Genomic DNA, 18,436 nt, shown 5'->3' on the forward strand with positions numbered 1-18,436 from the left:
ACCTGCGCAGCCACTGCAGCTCCCCCCACGAGCCTGCCCAGGTTACGAGGGTAAGGCTTTGCAGACCATAAACAGGTCTTGAAAGGCATCAGAGAGAGCAATGTGAGGAGCTAGACCGATGACGTGCTATTTAAGAGCCTAAGCATGTGTGCACCTTCCTTCTAAGGAACACGGCATAGTCTGTAAGAAAATATCCCCCAGCTCAGTTTCATGTGTGACTGCACAGTTCCCTTCGGCTGCTGGGGTGAAGGTGCATGACGGCCAGCAAGGCGGACAGAGGATTGGCCTAGGAAGCTAGATCTATGCCTAATAAATCTTAGCTACCTCCTCACTTAGCACGGTGGCTGTGTGGCAGGGCACAGCTTTTGGTTTTGACACGCGTAGATCCATTGGGGAGCATCAAGCGCCCCTGTTTTCATCCTCCTTGTGTCTGAATGCACTCAAAAATGTTCTTGTAGGCAGAAATTGTTTTCCTGAGATTCAGAACTGAGGCAAAGCTGCATGGTACAAGTTCTTTTTAGTTTAAGAAAGCTTAATTAGTTAGACTGAAGTTTACATAAACTGCCAAGCTAAGAAGATATATGGCTGCTATTGATGTTTGCGCCTACCAATTTTGACATGTCAGTAACTAACATTTCTAGCTGTAGGCAGCTGGATGTTTCCGTAGTTAGCTGTGTTCTGCTGCTCCCATTTCTAGCTGGCATCAGAACAGCCCTGTACTTGGGAAGACTGAGCCAACTTTTGGCTGGCAGCACATCCTGCCGCTTGTCAGGAATGGGAGCAGTTTTGTCTGCAGTCTGGTTCATCTCAGAGATTGTCCAGAGCTGCTCCACGAGGCTGTCCCTAAGAGGCTCCGTGGGGCGTTGCCTGGGATCCATGGGGTTATTTTTGTACATCACTTCCCAGCCCAGCGGTGGCCTCCGTGCAAAACTATTTTCATCCTTTCACCACCGCAGATCACTTCTTAGCAGGATTGTGCACAGAAATGTGCAGGGAACGCTGGGGGAAGGCAGGGGCCAGCCAGTCTGTACAGATGAGACTGGATGTTAGGGAAGATTTCTTTACCAACAAGAGTGGTGAAGCATTGGAAGAGGCTGCCCAGGGCAGTGGTGGAGTCCTCATCCCTTGAGGGGTTCAAAAGATGTAGACATGGCACTTTGGGACATGGTTCAGCAGGCACGGTGGAGTTGGACTGAATGAGCTGAGAGGGCTTTTCCAACTTCAGCAATTCTATGTGCAGCGCACACTGCAGGATCCTAACCAGTGTGCCTTTTCCAGGGATAGAAATGGAGATCGTGAACAGCTGTGAGGCCAACAATGGTGGCTGCTCCCACACGTGCCACCACACCAGCTCCGGCCCCGTCTGTACCTGTAACTTCGGCTACCGGCTTGAGCAGGACCAGAAGACGTGCACTGGTAAGGCAAGGGGAAACGTACATGCCTTGTTTTTACAAGCACCTCTCAAGTGATGATGAGGAGCTGTGTGTCAGCTCCTTTGTGCATGTGCATTACAAACAGGTTCACAAAGCTAGAAGGAGATGCAGAGTAAAGGGAGATGAGACGTTGCTCTGTGTCAGGGCATCCTCAGACCTACTTGGACAGCAAACGTTGACTTCAGAGCTAGTTAATTTTTTTCCCTGCTGAAACTCATCTAAGGCAGCATTGGCAGGTACAGGGGCTCGCATCTCACATACCTAAGAGTCCTCAGCTGGAAGGGATGATGCTCAAAATGTATGGTCTTGCCTGTTATCTCTCAGGAAGCAGCAGTGTAATTAGAGTCAATGAGTGATGGGGATGAGTCAGTAGCTGCAAGCAAAGCATAGCTCAGTCCCATCCGGTTCTGTAAACTATGTGTTGATGGAGAGGTAGGGGTGAAATGCACCTTGAGCTCTGTACGTGCTATAATGTTGAGGCACACACTTTCGATTGCACTACTCTGAGCCCCTCGCAGCACATAACCCCTCAGAAACTCGCTGTAGAGCTCACTGGCAGATGTGTGCTGCACCAGCGTGTCAGGCTGTGGTTTCTCCTTTGCACGCTCTGAAGCCCAGTGCACTTTCTGTAGCCCAGCAATGCTATTTGTTTTCTTACCAGCTGCCTCCTTGGTCCAGACTCCTCTGGTGGTACAGGGATGCTTTGCAAACCTTCCTGCTGCACAGGCAGAACAAATGGAGTCCCGTAAATACTAAGAGCTTGAATTCAAAGCCCCAGGAGCTGTGCTTTCTCTGGGTTATCTAGATCCATCCTTCAGAGACTTTGCTCAGAGACGGTTTGAAGGAACCCTGAAGTTCTCACTCATCTCTGGACTTGTAACAGGGTAAATGGGGAAACAGAGGTCAGTGCTGCAGTTGGAATCAGCCCCTCTTTGGGAGCACACTGAACCTTTAAGGACAACCTCAAACTGAAAATCATGGTCTCTAGGATTCAGAATTTCTCCCTTGGCTGGAGGGCACGTTGCAGAGGATGATCTGTTAACATAAAGCTCACTTATTTCAACAGCAAAGCAAGAACACTAGCTCAGCACTTGGCATCAGACCGGATCACTAAGAGCTTACCAGAACCAGTCACAGAGCAATTTTAACGAGCGCTGTCACCACTGCAGAGCCAGATGTGTGCTAACATCCAGTGCCCTTTGTTTTCTATTTAGATATCAACGAATGTGACAATGGTTCTCACTGCTGTCAGCAGGACTGTTACAATTATCCCGGAGGCTACGAGTGCGCCTGCTATGCTGGATACAGGCTGAGCACGGGCGGCTGTGGCTGTGACGGTGAGCGGAAACATCGCGCTGGGCTCCCGCAAGTAAACCAGTCCTCAGCCTCGCAGCGTGGCAAGGGACACAGAGAATGCGTTCCCCTGATTCTGGTTTGCTGTGTTTTGTCAGCCTTCTCAGTCTGATTGCTGTTAAGGCAACTCAGCTATTCTAATCCAGCACAACTGAAGAGCAGCAAAGGGTCTTTGGAACCCACTGAATTCAAATCAGGGTCTCAAAGTGAGGTAGTCCAGGTCCAACTCCCATTAATTCACAGAAATCATTTGATGTTCAGCCCCAGAGGCCAACATTGCCCATTTTCACCCAGGGAATAGAGGCAAATAAAAGTAGCAAAGACAGTGACTAACACAAGTTTTATTAAAGGTAAGAATCTGTACTATCAGGTTGCAAACAGCCAGCCATTTCTTCCAGTTTCTCCCAGCTCATACCAGTTTTCCTGTTGGGTCTGATGAGTCACCTTCTTGGCATAAAGATTGTGGGGCTTTTTTTCCTCTTCATGAGTTATTCTCACTACCAAAGCTCTGAAATAACATCTCACAGGTGAAACCCCAGGTTTACCCCCTTATTTCTACAAAATCGGTGATGGATGTGAGCTGAAACCCAGCTCACTGTGTCCTGAAACCCAGGGCTCCCTGAATCACGTGGGTAGCCTCAATTTTTAGGGTCAGATGGCTTCACATCACTAGCAAAGAGGATGCCATCAGCCTACTTGCTGACCTGTGGGTATGAATACATCTACGTCCCCATCCTGCAGAGGTTCTGCTCCTACTATACTGGGGTGTCCCGTGTTTTTCAGATGTGGATGAGTGCTCTTCAAATAACGGTGGGTGTGAACACACGTGCCAGAACCAGCTGGGGTCATTCCAGTGTGGCTGTGAGATCGGGTACAAGCTGCACGACGACCGCAGGAGCTGCATCGGTGAGTGAAATGCCCGCGCAGGGCAGGTGAGCAGCAGGTGAGCAGCCCCCCGGCTTTTTAGGGGATCTGTGGGCATAAAGATTCCAGTATTGTGTGTATGCTGGGGCAAACAGCTGGGCAAACTCGTGGGTGGTGCAAACTCCACTAAATCCCATGCACCAGCCCTGTGCATGTATTTCTTGTTTTCCTTTCTTACTACAGAGGTTCCATCCTACCTGTTGGAAATCTTGTCTCTTTTCCCACTGTGACTTTCTCATCTCCACAACTCTTCCCTAGCTATTGACGATGCTGTGGAAGCTCTGGATGCTCGGCACCCCGTTGTCCGCCCCATCCCTCATGTTGCAGTCCTGCGAGATGAATTTACCCAGCTCTTTAATGATGATTATGAAGAAGAGGAAGAAGAGATGGAAGCAAGAGGAGAGCACACCCTCTCAGAAAAATTTGGTGGGCATTTTACAGCACTGGTAAATGACTGACTTTGCTTGGAAGCCTTCAGGAATAACCACACATGCTGGATTTACTTGTGTTTGATGAGTGTACCCACAGGACATGGGGAAGCCCTGGCCCAGGTTGCCCAGAGCAGTGGTGGCTGCTCCATCCCTGGACGGGTTCAAGGCCAGGTTGGATGGGGCTTGGAGCCCCTGATCCAGTGAAAGGCATTGGTATTGGATGGACTGTGAAATCCTTTCCAACCCAAACCATTCTATGATTCCGTGACTTGTTGGGTACCTGTTCAGTGTACACAGAACCTGTGTTAAAACACGGATGCATTTCGCTTTGCTGCAGCCTGCATACGGGGGGTTTCTCTGCCCAAGCTCTCCACAATGCTGAGAACCTTGGGAAAGACTTTTCACCCGTGGTGCCTCTCTTTGCAGTCTGCCTGGAGCGCACGTTCGGCCCCGACTGCAGCCTGACCTGCGAGGACTGCCAGAACGGAGCCACGTGCAACGCGGAGGAGACCGGCTGCGACTGCCCGGCAGGCTGGACCGGCGTCCTCTGCAACCAGAGTGAGTGATGCTGGGGGGCAGCGGGCGAGGAAGCTCTCCTCACCCTGCTCGGGGATGCACAGAGGCAGAGGCTGAGCCTCATCTCTCTCTCTCTCTCTCTCTCTCGCCCCAGGTTGCCCAGACGGCACCTTCGGGAGGAACTGCAGCCTGACCTGTCTCTGCCAGAACGGCGGCACCTGCGACCCGGCCGCGGGGACCTGCCGCTGCCCGCCTGGGGTGGCCGGAGAGCTCTGCCAGGACGGTGAGCCTCCCTCTCACCCGCTCTGTGTGATCCCCTTCTTTGCTGGGGAAGCTTCTCTAAGACCTTTGCAGTCCCTGTCAGCTGCTCAGCAATGACCACGGGCTGGATTTCAGAGGTTGTTCAGTGGTGGGCACACAAAAGAATTGCAAAACTGGTAAATTTATAGAAATGTGGCGGTATTTTCCGCTGAAGAAAAAGCAAAGCGTTAGTTAAAACAGTAGTTACTCAAAATACTGCAAAAGGAGGTGTCACTTGCTGTTGGTATTTGTTCTCCCGAAGAGTTAAAATCTGGAAGACATAATCTAAAAGCACAGGGAGAGCGAGACAATAAGAGATTCAGACCAAATGACTTCAGACAAATGGTTGGGAGCATATGGGAGCTATTACTGAAGGAGGAGAGGGACCGAAGCAGAATGTAAATGAACGCAAGAGATACCCCAACCTTTTCTTTCTGTAGGAAGGAGGTGATGGAGGGGTACAGAGCAAAAACAGGAAGGTAAGATTAAAATAAAAAACGAAGAAGTGATTCATTGTCCCAGGGTAGCATTTCCTGTGCTTGAATTGTCTGCTCTTATCATACGGGAGAAGGCGATGCTGCCTGGACCGATGCTGGCCAGAGCTTTCTGCTGACACAATCTGTCTGCCATGTGCTTCTAATATTAAGATCTTTAGCATAACAGAGAAAGAACAATAATTCTATTCCCTTAATAGTGCAAATATCACTGTTACTCATCAATAGGAGCAGCCTCGTGGATTACTTTCTCACATACGATAAAACTGACTTCCCGGAGCCCTGCAGGGTGCATTTCAGCACAGCCAGTGTTAGCGTTTCAAGTGGGGAACAGGGCTGGTGGGGGCCCTCGAGGCCCCACGTAGGGCTGGAGCAGCAGCAAGTGGAGCACAAGTGGAGGCAGGAGGGCTGACTGCTGCGGCAACCTGATTTTGAGCTGATGTAGGGAATCCGATCGCTCTTATCATTAACTTATTGCACAGAGACACAAACACATTCCTGGTCAGAAAACAACCCAGCCTTCTTTCAACCCTCGCCACATTCTGGGTTTGTTTCTGATGCTGTCCAGTTTGGGGTTGGGATGCTTTCCCTGTGGTCTGCTGGAAATAAAACAAGAAGATGAAATAGGCTCATCTTCCCAGTAGATCTCTTTCTGTTACTAGGTTGCCCTAAAGGATTTTTTGGGAAACAATGCAGGAAAAAGTGTAACTGTGCCAACCGCGGGCGTTGCCATCGGATTTACGGAGCCTGCCTGTGCGATCCTGGCTTATACGGACGGTACTGCCATTTAGGTATGTTTGTCCTCATCTTCTTTACTATATATGTGTTATTGTGGGTTTGCAGCCTTTCTAGGTGCCTTCCCTGGGAAAGGACAGTGCTGGGTGGCAAAGTCTCTGTCCCTTGCCTCGCGGGTCACTGGCAGCTCTTTCCCTCTGCACCAGTTTGCCCCAAGTGGGCGTTTGGCCCCGGCTGCTCCGAGGAATGTCGCTGTGTGCAGCACAACACGCAGGACTGCGACCGCAGGGACGGCTCCTGCCGCTGCAAACCCGGCTGCCGTGGCAAGCGCTGCGAGACGAGTGAGTTGCCCAAGAGCAACCCCCTTTCTCCTCCTGCAGCCTCTTTTCCCCTGGCTAGTTTTCTCGGGGGGAAGCTCTGCTTGCTTTCCACCCCCCGCATAAGATTGTCTTGCCTCTCGTGTCTTAGGCTGTGACCCGGGTTACTACGGGGAGGGCTGCCAGAAGAGATGTAGCTGCTCTCCTGAAGTGCCTTGTGACCACGTCACCGGGGAGTGCCAGACAGAGTGTCCCCCAGGCTTCCACGGGGAGAGGTGCCACCAAGGTAAGGTAGCTCCAAGCCTGCTGGGAGCACATGGTTCCTCACACGTGCCACTTTTCCTTTGCAGCACAACATGAAAGGGCTTTCAGAATTGCTTCTGTGCTGTCTCAGCCCCCAGCCCACCGGGGCTGGTCTAATGAGTGAAGGTTGAAATGGCTTTAGAGGACACAGGAGCTGCTTTTTGCAGCAGCACAAACACCGCGATCTCTTTAAAGTGGGGAAGCAGAATCGCTCGTGCATAATGGGTCTGATTCAGAGGAGAACAAGGTCTTGCTTTATCCTGGCACTTGGGCATCTCGGCTTCTGTAGATGGAGGTGATAGATATCCAGTTATCTTTTCCCCGACTTTGATGTCTTTTTACTTCTAGGCAATCAGTGCCCCACAGAACAGTATCATATTTTCTACTCCGTTTTCTATTCCATATTGAAACTCTCTTTGATCTGCAAGTGGAAAAGAAAACTTTACATTTCGTTTACATTAGGATTTCAACTTCTGCCTCTGTATGAACCTTCTAGAGTGGTTTTCTGCTTATCACGTGAGGGGCCGGTTGGCAGTAACCAAACTGCCCAGCTCTGTGTGCAGGGTAACGTGCAAGCTCTGAGGCCACAGCTTTTCAAGATCTTGGGAGATAACTGGGGTGTTGGAGAGCTTGACTTTCTTCAAAGGTGTTTTGAGTGGCCCTAAAGGCAGTGAGTCACTGGCATGAGGGGATGATTGCACAACGTGAACACAGTTCTTGGAAAATAGTGACTTGTGCCAGCCTCAGCAGTAGAAAAGCCAACCAGCCCCCTCCTCTCATGAGGGTGTCTCCTTCAGAATCGCACTTCAGCGGGTCAGATCCAACAGGAGATGTGAAATGTTGGACTCTTGAACTCCCCACCAGAGGACACGCTGCATTCGGAGAGTCAAAGAGGACACATTGCAGTAAGGCAGTCAGCACGCGAATTTTGATTCAAGCATCCCAAGAGCTTCTACATTAAGTTACCCATAACTGAGCACCCCACCCACATCCAACCCAGAGGTTACAGCTATTAACCTAATTAAGCTGCCAGCACATGATTATCTTGCGTAACACCACAGCTTGATAGAATGTAGGTGTCTGTTGGGCACAGCAAAAGCTGCAGATTGCCACCAAAGGTTCCAGCGCCAGCAAGCGCTAACCGAGCTGAATCGTGTTGAGGGGAGAGGTGCAATCAGGTTGTACGGAGCTTGTGCCCCCACGCAGGGGTCCTGGCAGCCCCGAGCCCCTGCCACGCGGCGGGACGCTGCTGCCTGCGGAGCCCCTGGCCCCTCGCCGAGCTGGGCGCTTTCGGTCAGGATATTTTTAAAAAGAATAAGAAAGGGCCTTAAGCCTTGTAGGAGAGAGTCACAGGAAATAACACAAATATTTGTATAGAAATAGTAGGCTCTTGGCTGTTGTTCTGATCTGGAAATTATTAAAGGGTGAAGACAAACATCTGCCATCAATTAGCAAAGAGGAGGAATAACAAAAACTCCACTGTGTCACTTGCAGCCTAGGTGCTGGTGCCCTTTTTCTCTGTGACTCGTGAATGCTGGTGTGTTTGCATCTGCTGAAGCCTTACCAAACACTGGCTTCGGTGAACAGAAAGGGCTACGAGTCTCTTGGGAGACTTGAGCGGAGTTTAAGGATCTTTGGGTCTGAGGGCCTCAGTCTGCACGGAATTAGCTGGCTGCTAGATTGTGTTATGGGGTATAAAAAGGGAACTGAGCTTTCTGGTGTCAACAGTACCACCCTGGCATCCAGAGCAAGGAGAAGAGAAAGCGCTTTCTCCTCCTGTGGATGGGGTTGTTCCTTCTTTTTGCGTTGCATCAATGTACCTGCTTCTTAAAAGCCCAGATTTCAGAGGCATACATTGTTCATCATGCATGTAATCACAAATTTATATGTAATTAGAATACATGGCAAGTCATTCCTTGCACCTTCAGCACATGCTCCACGGGGTCTTTATGGGTGTGTGGTGATCGGTGCCTCAAAAATCACCTACTGAGTTCATTCATTGGTCACCTCCTCCCAATCTCTCCGCAGTTATTGGCAGTATCTCTAAACCACAGGCTTGGCACTTCTAAATATAATTAAATGTCCAGCTCCTCATTCAAAAGACATGATAATAAATTGCACTATTATCTGACCACATAAAAGATGATCGTTAACCGGGACCCATCTCATGTAAGTCTTCCACTTATCTGATCCTAAGGTGTTTTTTTAAGATATTAAAGCTGTCACAGGCTTTTGCCAGCCCCTGCCAGGGGTGGTGGGTGTGGATAGCAGAGCGCTCACATCCAGGCCACGAGCGCTGTCTCCCTCTGCAGTGTGGGAGCCTTTCGGGGGGCTCTGGTCGGTAATGTTCTCTTGGGAAACACACTGCAGGTTTCACACTGCTCGTTTTCCTCGCAGAGTGTCCAGAGGGGAAGTTCGGGGTCGGCTGCCGGCAGTCGTGCTCCTGCGGTGGAGCCCCCTGCGACCGGAGCACGGGGCAGTGCCTCTGCCCGCCAGGCTGGACGGGACACGACTGCGGCCAAGGTGAGGAGGCAGCAGGAGCAAAAGCGCTGAGGTAGGGATTTAGGCGTAGAGCTGTTATTTTTCTTTGGCTAAAATCAGTTTTTAAAACCTGTAGCGTGATTGGAATTGTCTTCATGGGAAATTAGAAAAAAAGTGGCTTTTGATGGTGAGTCTTAAACAACCGCCTCAGCTGGCTTGGCTCTGTTGTTGGAGCTGAGTGAAGTACAAGGAGGAAAACAACATGCACATTAAAAAAGATGAAGATATTGCCCAGAGCAGTGGGGCTGCCCCATCCCTGGAGGTGTTCAAGCCAGGCTGGATGGGGCTTGGAGCCCCTGATCCAGGGGGTGGAGCTGGATTGGCTTTGAGTTACCTTCCAACCGAAACCATTCCACAAGTCTGTGATTCTATGATATTTTCAGTTGTTGCAGACCTTAACACAGGAAAGGATCTTCCTTTACTGACATGTATTTTTCATTGCCTTTGGCATATTACTCCATAACTGCTGGAAAGCTAGAGAATCCTAAATCAAAAGCTTTTACATGACTCTACAGTATGACAGCAGCTGGAAGATGTTAGTCATATATAGACATCCTGCTCCTAATAGCTTGACCGAGCAATAAAACCCACATGCACAGTGCTTACTATACATTTTGAAATGACTTTTTTCCAGGCTCTGGAGCAGCTTAGGAGCAGTTAAACAAGGATTCCTGCCCGAGTTGTATCTGTTCCTTTTGCGTCTTCTTTGCTGCTGAGTGCAGGTCTGGGAATGCTGACTAACTTGCTGTCCAGTAGTGGGGCCACAGCTGCCAAGACCCTTTGCCAGCAACACCATTTCCTAGTGTGGAGCCCTTGTAGCTCCCTACCAGAATCCAAAATTGACATGGAAGTACTGGAGTGAGATCAGGGTAGCACTTAGGAGGGCTCACACACTGTTTATAAAACAAATAAAGCAGCGTTGCCCTTGCCTAGTAGCCATGTGTTGCCAAACAAGAGTCCATGTTTTGCGTGAAGCATAGACAGGAATGAGAAAGGGACCAGAAAACAGATATTTCCCTCTTACGCTTCGTCTGTGATCCCAATGCCTGCTTGTGTTCTCTCTCTGCCCCCGCTCCAGCTTGCCCTGAGGGCCAGTGGGGACTGGGCTGCCAGGAGATATGTCCCGAGTGTGCGAACAACGGCAGCTGCGACCCCGCTACGGGATCCTGCCTCTGTGCCCCCGGCTACACCGGCCCTCGCTGCCAGGACGGTGAGTGCTCGCTCTCCTCGTGCTGCCTCCAGCTGGAATGAGGGGTGTTTAGGCTGGCCTGGAGTACCTGCTCTGGTGAGCAGAGTGTCCGGCTCCCCACGAAGCCTCATCAGAGCCGGGCTCAGCGCCGTGCACGCCTCCGCTGCCTCAAACTTTGGGGCGCAGGCTGGGTTCTTCCCTAGAAATCCCCTTAGTCCTTCACCGTGGCAACTTTTGCGTCTGCAGGAAGGGAGGTAAAACCCTAAAACCCTGAGCCCCTCACCCCATTCAGCCCAGAGCTGAGCACCCACGCTGGGACGAGGCGTGTCGGTGCTTGAGGTGGCTCTGCAGAAGCACGATGGGTCTGTCAGAAGGGAACCCTCGCCGCGGCGTCACGGCAGCCGTTTGCAGTTAGTCCGTGTCTCCGTTGGCAGCGTGTCCGCCTGGCTGGTTTGGCCCAGACTGCCAGCTGAGCTGCAGCTGCGGGAACGATGGACTTTGCCATCCTGTGACGGGGACGTGCAGCTGCGCGCCGGGCTGGACGGGCACTAACTGTGAGAGAGGTAGCGTACCCGCTGCTCGCTGTCCGTCACCTCTAGAAGACGTTGCCCTCTGCAAAGCTGCGCTGGGATTCGCTTCCCTGTCATCCTTGTGTTTTCCTCTGCCAGAAAGAGCTCTCTCTGTAATCCTTTAGGTTTCTTCGCTCTGTCCTGCTGGTGCTGCCGGCTGCCGCTTGCCTTTCTGTAGTGGGCTTGCTCACAGAATGAATTCACATCAAATATTTGCTACCGTAGCACCTGCTCTCAGTGTCCCACTGGGTTTTCTGAGGACCTACCACCACCTTTGTCCTTTTCCCCAAGTGAGCAGTTGTAATCTGCCGCTGTGCCTGCGCCTTTGCTCACCAGAGACGCTGAGCAAGCGGAGCACACGCCGCTGAGGGTCCTTTCCCTGATGTATTTCAGCCTGCGACACCGGGCGCTGGGGCCCTGACTGCGCTCACACCTGCAACTGCAGCAGCAGCAGCGACGGGAGCTGCGACGCAGCCACGGGACAGTGCGTCTGCGAGGCTGGCTACACCGGCACCCGCTGCCAAGACAGTGAGTGCTGCCCTCAGAGCCGAGCCAAGTGGGATGGAGCCATTTGCCAGGGGAAAGGCATCACACAGGCAGCGAGGAGGCTCCTGCCTTCTCCCTGCAAAGGGAGCAGGGGATGCCGCGGTGCAGATTTCTCCAGTAATGCCTCTTGGTTCAGTGCCCGTGCCCCGTCTGTGGAGTTGCCAGTCCTGTCCCAGGGGTGTCCGGGTGATGTGGGTGCACGTCTGTAAGGGGTAGGGTAGAGCCCACGGGTCCTTAGGAAAAAAGCAGCTGGCAGATCCTGTTATTCCCATCCAGAGCCTGAGCTCCTGCCTTAGCGCAGCTTCCTGGGGATGCCAGGAAAGAACAGGCTCTCAGTTTCGTTTGCTTCTGCTCACTAGAGTGCCCGGGGGGATGGTTTGGGCTGAGCTGCCGGCACCGGTGCCAGTGTGACAACGGAGCTGCCTGTGACCACGTCAGCGGAGCCTGTACCTGCAGCCCGGGCTGGCGAGGAACCTTCTGCGAGCATGGTGAGTACCTGTGCCAGGGCACCCAGCACAGTCAGCGGCTCCCACAGACCCCACTCTCCTCGCCAGCACGGTCTGTGCTCCTTGTGTGACTTTGCGAACCTCTTACAGCAAAGAGAATCCCTCGGGATGCTGGTGGAGAAAACCATGTGTCCATGGGCTGCTAAGTGTCTGGTTTTAATTCTGAAGGGAAAAGGTCTAGGGGAAAAAAACAAAGACTAATGGAATGTAAACAAGGATTAAATACATAGATATTGGGAAGAAATGCTTTGCTGTGAGGGTGGGGAGGCCCTGGCCCAGGTGGCCCAGAGCAGGGGTGGCTGCCCCATCCCTGGAGGGGTTCAAGGCCAGGCTGGATGGGGCTTGGAGCCCCTGATGCAGTGGGAGGTGTCCCCGCCCATGGCAGAGGTGGGACTGGGTGGGCTTTGAGGTCCCTTCCAACCCAAACCATTCTGTGATCCTGTTGTCTCTGTATAGGCATTCTGTGAGATTTTATCTTTTGTTTTCTGCAGCTTGTCCTGATGGATTTTATGGACTGGAGTGCCAGGAAGCCTGTGACTGCCTGAACGGTGCCCACTGTGACCCTGTGTCGGGCCAGTGCCACTGTCTCCCCGGCTGGGATGGTCCCCGCTGCGGCCAGGGTAAGTGTCGCCGTCACCGCTGCGGGTAGGATGGAGCCAGGCAGGAGCAGCCCCTCTGCAAGGTGCTCCAGAGCCCTCACCATCTCTTCTGCTGCGAGGTTATAGAGACTGGAGGTTTAGGTATCTGTTCCCTGTGTATGATTTTCTCCACTTGGAGGTTAATTCTGTGCATCAGAGAAGTATTTGGTTTCGCTGGGGGGGGCTCTGGATGAGCGCACTGTTGTTGACAGGCTAAGAGGGTTGGGGTTGTTCACCCTGGAGAAGAGGAGGCTGCAGGTAGACCTTAGAGCAGCTTCCAGTATGGAAAGGGGCTCCAGGAAAGCTGGGGAGAGGCTCCTGATCAGGGCATGCAGGGATAAGACAAGGGGAATGGTTTTAAGCTCAAAGAAAGGAGAGGGAGATGGCAGGGGGTGGGACTGGATGGGCTTTGAGGTCCCCTCCAGCCCAAACATTCTATGATTCTGTGAATGTAAAGAGGGCTTGGACATGCAGCAGAACTATCCCAAATATGTAAAATGGCAGCAGTGTTGGTGTTTGGATGTCAGACACCTGTACAATACAGACATTATTCCTGTAGCACCGTAAAACCCAACTTAGGCTGCCTTTGGGGTGGTTAGGAGGAGGCTGGCTGATGTAATCCATGCCTGCTACCTAACAGCTCTGCCTGCTTCTGCTCCCACAAAGCGTGCCAGGAGAACAAGTACGGTGAGAACTGCAGCCAGACGTGCAATTGTTTCAACAACGCCACCTGCAACCACGTCAGCGGCCGATGTCTCTGTGCAGCCGGGTGGACGGGACCCACGTGCCAGCAAGGTAACGCACCTCACAGGCAACTCCTAAGCCAGGCTGCTTGCTCCCTCTGCCAGTCTGCATTAAAAATGCTGTTTCTATGGGTGGGCTGGAGTCTCCCATACGAAAAGCTGAGACAGTACGATAGCAAGGGCAGATTGCAGCTGAGATGGCAATTAGCCATGCAACGCTGACTCGTTCACCAAGAGGGAAGCTGGGAGGTCTCCTCTCCAGGAGCACCAGAAATTGCAGTGACTTGCAGTTCCTTAGCAGCATCCAGAGGAACAGCTTGATCGTCCACAGCACTGAGCGTTCCCAGACCAAGTCAGCGATGCCTTTAGGAACAGCTCAGTGTAACTGGGTGTGAAAGAACAACTATTCATGTGGTTGAATGGCTTTTTTTATCTTTGCCAAGCACTACCTGGGTCTAGGAGAGGAAGATGTTCTGCAGCTCAGGACTGAAGGCACCACTGAGCACCACCCCTGGCTGCTGAACTCGCCCAACCTTTCCTCTTTGATGCATTTGCCACCACCAGAGCCACAAAAGCTCTAAAGAAATTGGGCACCCAGTGCCCTGTGTGATCACTGCCTCTTACCTGAGCAGGTTAAAATAGTTAATGTCTTTATGTGCGCGGCTACAAAGCTTCAAGGTGTTGCTAGCTCCTCTCCCTGCAAGTACTCAAGGCTGTGGTTAGTCCCCACCACCCAGCTATCGCTTCAGCAGGCTGCCAGCAGTGTTTGCCTTCGGAGCTGGGTTCTGACTGGGACATTTTGCCTGCTTTTCCCAGTGTGCCCAGTGGGTTTCTATGGGAGGAGCTGCCGCCAGCGCTGCCTCTGCCAAAACGGTGGCACGTGTGACCCTGCCACAGGGCTCTGTGCTTGCCCCGCGGGGTGGACGGGGCTGGCCTGCGAGCTGGGTGAGTAACGTTTTCCTTTGAAGGCCGGGGTGGTGTGCACGGTGCTAGGGCTGCGAGCAAGGGTTTGGGGTCCTGCCCCACACGCGTTTGAGACGTGTGGGGGTCAGGGTGACAGGGATCCCATCAGTGCTGATCCATACCCAGAGGATCGGGGCAGGAGGAGAGGGATGGTCTCTGCTCAGTGGTGCCCAGCGACAGGACAAGGGGCATCGAGCACAAACTGGAGCACGGGAAGTTCCACCCGAACAGGAGGGAAAATTTCTTCGCTGTGGTGGTGATGGAGCCCTGGAACCGGCTGCCCAGGGAGGCGTGAAGTCTCCTTCTTGGGAGAAACCCAACCCTGTCCGGATGTGAATCCTGGGCAGCTGCTGGAGGGGACCCTGCTTTAGCAGGAGGGTTGGATGGGATGAGCTCCAGAGGGTCTTTCCAAGCATTCTGGGGCTGTTTCACCATGCGCCTCCTCCCAGAGTGTGCGCAGGGGCGGCACGGGGCCGACTGCCGGCAGCGCTGCGAGTGCCAGCACGGGGGGCTCTGCGACCGCCAGCGGGGCCACTGCATCTGCCAGCCGGGCTGGACGGGAGACAAGTGCGAGCGCCGTAAGTGGGGCACGGGGGATGCTCACTGGGGGTGCGGGGTCAGGGCCCTGGTCCTGCACTGGGGGTGCTCCGGGGGACAGGGGATTTCAAAGCAAAGACATACAATTTGGATTCCAGCAGCACAGGGAGAGAGATCGCAGGCGCAGTGATTTTGGCCAAGTTGCCCCCAGTTCTGCCCACCACTGTGCTTTCTGCCTTCCCGAAGGCGGTGGGACACGCAGGGGTCACAGCAGACTGAGATGAGATCTTAGGGAGAAATGTTTTGCTGTGAGGGTGGGGAGGCCCTGGCCCAGGTTGCCCAGAGCAGGGGTGGCTGCCCCATCCCTGGAGGGGTTCAAGGCCAGGCTGGATGGGGCTTGGAGCCCCTGATCCAGTGGGAGGTGTCCCTACCCATGGGTGGAACTGGGTGGGCTTTGAGGTCCTTTCCAACCCAAACCATTCTATGAGTCTATGAAAGAAGTTCCACGTTGCCTTTCCTTTGTAACTTGTCATCTCTCCCATGTTTGCATCTCTGAAGCTTGCCCAGACGGACTGTTCGGGGCGCGCTGTGAAGAGCACTGCGACTGTGGGGACAACGTGTCGTGCCATCACGTTACTGGTACTTGCGATTGCCCCCGCGGCTGGAGGGGCCGGCGCTGCGAGAAAGGTGAGCCAGCACCTCATCCAGGCGCCGCTGGGTACGGCCCTGGCTCAGGGAGAACCGAGGCTCCTGCCAAAGCCTGGGAAGGAGAGAAACTTCATTTTTAATAAGAGTTACAAACTGTGGCCAATGTTTTGAGGAGCTGACAGCTTGTCCTGAATTGGATTCCTGTAAAAACTGCTGTCTAGCCAGCTGCTGCACCAAGGCTCTGGCTCAGCACCGCGTGCGGCAGCCGGGTGAGAGGGCAGGCGCTGGCCTGGACCTCTAAAGCCTTTCAGGCATTAACAATAACTTGAAAGCCAGTCAGGAGGCTTATGTCTCTTTGCTTGTTTTCCCACAGCCTGCCTGCCAGGTTCGTTTGGGAAGAACTGTGCCAGCCGCTGTGCCTGTCCCCGGGGAGTGCCCTGCGATCACATCACCGGCCGCTGCGGCTGCCCGCCAGGCTTTACGGGCTCTGCATGTGAAAAACGTATGAAGAAGGGAGGGATCTACTTGCGGTTCTGCTGACAGGCTCTGGGAACATGACCGTTCAAGCAGTTACTACGAAAAAATGGAGGGGAAAGAAACAAAAAAAAAAAAGAAAACCCCAATGGCATCACGTGCCAGGGAGCAGCTCACAGTTTGGCAGCTGGGTGCATGCCTGCAAAATGTTAGCGAAGCACAGGGAGCCAAGTGGGAAATCAGAGCTATATATTTATCTAGAGGATTAGCAATAAATCAATATTAAAAGGAGCTCCTGTGGGTATGAGCAAGTCTGGAAGCGACACAGGCATGCGAGCGCATTCTTTACCCAGGGGACAAGGGTGTATTTGCAGTGCTTGCATGTGTGGGGGGAAGGAAGCCTGTGGGAATATGAGGGGAGGCAGGGCTAGCATTGTAAAAGGCATCTAACACCTTTAAGTACTCAGTTTTCTCTTCAGTCAGAGTCTTTCCTGGAGTCAGCGAACCACTTGGGTGCTGGGAACCAGGTCCCTTTGCTTTTTGGGTGGCAGAAAACCTTCATTGTCATAAAAAAGCTTCTTAAATCCTAGCCAAAAAAAACAGGTGGGGGGAAGTCTTGCACAGAGGGGTTGGATAGGTTCTTCTAAGCAAACCTGAGTCGCCTCGGTGCTCTCTCTCCTGACAGCTTGCCTGCCAGGGACCTTCGGTGAGGGCTGTGCTCAGATCTGTCAGTGCGCCGGAGCCAGCCAGGAGTGCCACCCGGTCACCGGCGCCTGCCTCTGCGCCCCTGGCTCCCATGGTCCTGCCTGCCAGCTGGGTGAGTCCACGCTCGTGTTCTCTTCTGCCTCACAGACCTTTGCACGTTGCTGCCCGAGGCCACACCAGTGCCGGCAGCATCAGCGGTGACGGATCAGAGCCATCACTGCCGTCCCAGTGGTTGGCATCATTCTCATCTGTGCTCAGGCCAGGCTTTCTTGCCATTTTGGTTTTGCATTGTGGGACATTTACCCACTGTATCTTCAGCAGAGAGGATCTGAGCAGTCTGGAGCTCTTTGGTGCTGTTGCTTGGTTGCCATGTGGGTTACTTTAAAGTCCTTTTTGGGTTTTCTGTGGCTCCTGCTGAACAGCCAACCCCTCAGAGCTAGTGCTACATTCCTGCACTTCAATGTGTGCTGCATGGAGGGCAGAGGCACCTGGGTTGTGCCAGGCGAGGATTAGACTGGACATTACAAAATATTGCTTCATGGAAAGGGCTGTTGAGCACTGGGAGAGGCTGCCCAGGGAAGTGGTGAAATTACCATCCCTGGAAGGATTTAAAAGCTACGTGGATGTGGCACTTGCAGATGTAGTTTAGTGGTGAAGCTGACAGTGTGAGGTTTACAGTTGCACTCGATGATCTTAAAGGTCTTTTCCAACCTACATGATCCTGTGATTCCATGTGATTCTCTGAGCACGGCTCGCTCATGTTGGCTCTGATGTGTGGCTCACGTCTGACACAACCAGCTCATGCCAAGGGATCCATGCACTTGACTCCCACGCCCTGTGTGTTTTGGAGCAGCTCTGTGCTAGAAAGCAGATCAGCAACCCACTGACTGTGCCAGCCTGGCACAACCGCCTCCCAGCAGAGCTTCCTCTCTGTTGGAACGCCTGTCTGAATCCACATGGTGGGTTTTTCCAGAGTGGCTGGACATTGTTCTCCCCTTTTTAGACTTGAGACCATTGTTTTTTTCCCCCGCAGCCTGCTCCCCGGGGTGGTACGGCCATAACTGCGAAAGGCCCTGCAAGTGCAGGAACGGGGGCCAGTGTGACATTACCACCGGGATGTGCCACTGCCCGCCTGGCTACATCGGCGCCGACTGCAGTGTCCGTGAGTGCCTGAGGGGATCCGAGCTCGCAGGAGGAGAACGGTGATGGGTGCCAATCCTGCACTCAGCCAGTGCCTGACTCCTGAAGAGCTCCTTCTCTCTCTTTGCCACCTGCCCTACCTGCTGTGCCCTCCCTGCTTCAGCACGGGAGCTGGTGTACGTGATGCCAGCCTTACTGTAGGAATGCAGCTGCAGCTGATCTTCTTTGCTGTCTGTCTGAACCACAGAACTATTCTCTTGCTCCATTTGTCTTATGCCAAAATGATTTCTCCGCTCTGGAAGGCTTGCCGCAGCAGTCTCTGCATCGTGCCATCATGGTACTGCTGTGTCTCTGCTAAAAATGCTCTGCTCCTGCAACAGAAGGAAACCTAAAAGCTCTGGTCCTGATCTAGCAGGCATCCTGTGCGCTGG

General features: G+C 53.0%; 1 protein-coding gene across 2 annotated transcripts in view; it reads left to right on the plus strand.

Annotated features, from left to right (window-relative positions):
- Nucleotides 1-18,436, plus strand: part of MEGF6 (multiple EGF like domains 6) — a 78,592-nt gene that overhangs the window by 55,927 nt on the left and 4,229 nt on the right. For both annotated transcript variants that reach the window (XM_069874597.1, XM_069874598.1), the window contains 22 exons: nucleotides 1,279-1,416; nucleotides 2,648-2,770; nucleotides 3,570-3,692; nucleotides 3,969-4,136; nucleotides 4,568-4,699; nucleotides 4,812-4,940; nucleotides 6,114-6,242; nucleotides 6,393-6,527; nucleotides 6,655-6,789; nucleotides 9,204-9,329; nucleotides 10,426-10,557; nucleotides 10,971-11,099; nucleotides 11,499-11,633; nucleotides 12,011-12,139; nucleotides 12,649-12,777; nucleotides 13,462-13,590; nucleotides 14,355-14,483; nucleotides 14,951-15,079; nucleotides 15,597-15,725; nucleotides 16,060-16,188; nucleotides 16,846-16,977; nucleotides 17,899-18,027. In XM_069874597.1, coding sequence (XP_069730698.1) covers nucleotides 1,279-1,416; nucleotides 2,648-2,770; nucleotides 3,570-3,692; nucleotides 3,969-4,136; nucleotides 4,568-4,699; nucleotides 4,812-4,940; nucleotides 6,114-6,242; nucleotides 6,393-6,527; nucleotides 6,655-6,789; nucleotides 9,204-9,329; nucleotides 10,426-10,557; nucleotides 10,971-11,099; nucleotides 11,499-11,633; nucleotides 12,011-12,139; nucleotides 12,649-12,777; nucleotides 13,462-13,590; nucleotides 14,355-14,483; nucleotides 14,951-15,079; nucleotides 15,597-15,725; nucleotides 16,060-16,188; nucleotides 16,846-16,977; nucleotides 17,899-18,027 — 2,898 coding nt within the window. The remainder of the gene's footprint in view (nucleotides 1-1,278; nucleotides 1,417-2,647; nucleotides 2,771-3,569; nucleotides 3,693-3,968; nucleotides 4,137-4,567; nucleotides 4,700-4,811; nucleotides 4,941-6,113; nucleotides 6,243-6,392; nucleotides 6,528-6,654; nucleotides 6,790-9,203; nucleotides 9,330-10,425; nucleotides 10,558-10,970; nucleotides 11,100-11,498; nucleotides 11,634-12,010; nucleotides 12,140-12,648; nucleotides 12,778-13,461; nucleotides 13,591-14,354; nucleotides 14,484-14,950; nucleotides 15,080-15,596; nucleotides 15,726-16,059; nucleotides 16,189-16,845; nucleotides 16,978-17,898; nucleotides 18,028-18,436) is intronic.

Source organism: Phaenicophaeus curvirostris, chromosome 22 (assembly GCF_032191515.1).
Source record: "Phaenicophaeus curvirostris isolate KB17595 chromosome 22, BPBGC_Pcur_1.0, whole genome shotgun sequence".
Lineage (NCBI taxonomy): Eukaryota > Metazoa > Chordata > Aves > Cuculiformes > Cuculidae > Phaenicophaeus > Phaenicophaeus curvirostris.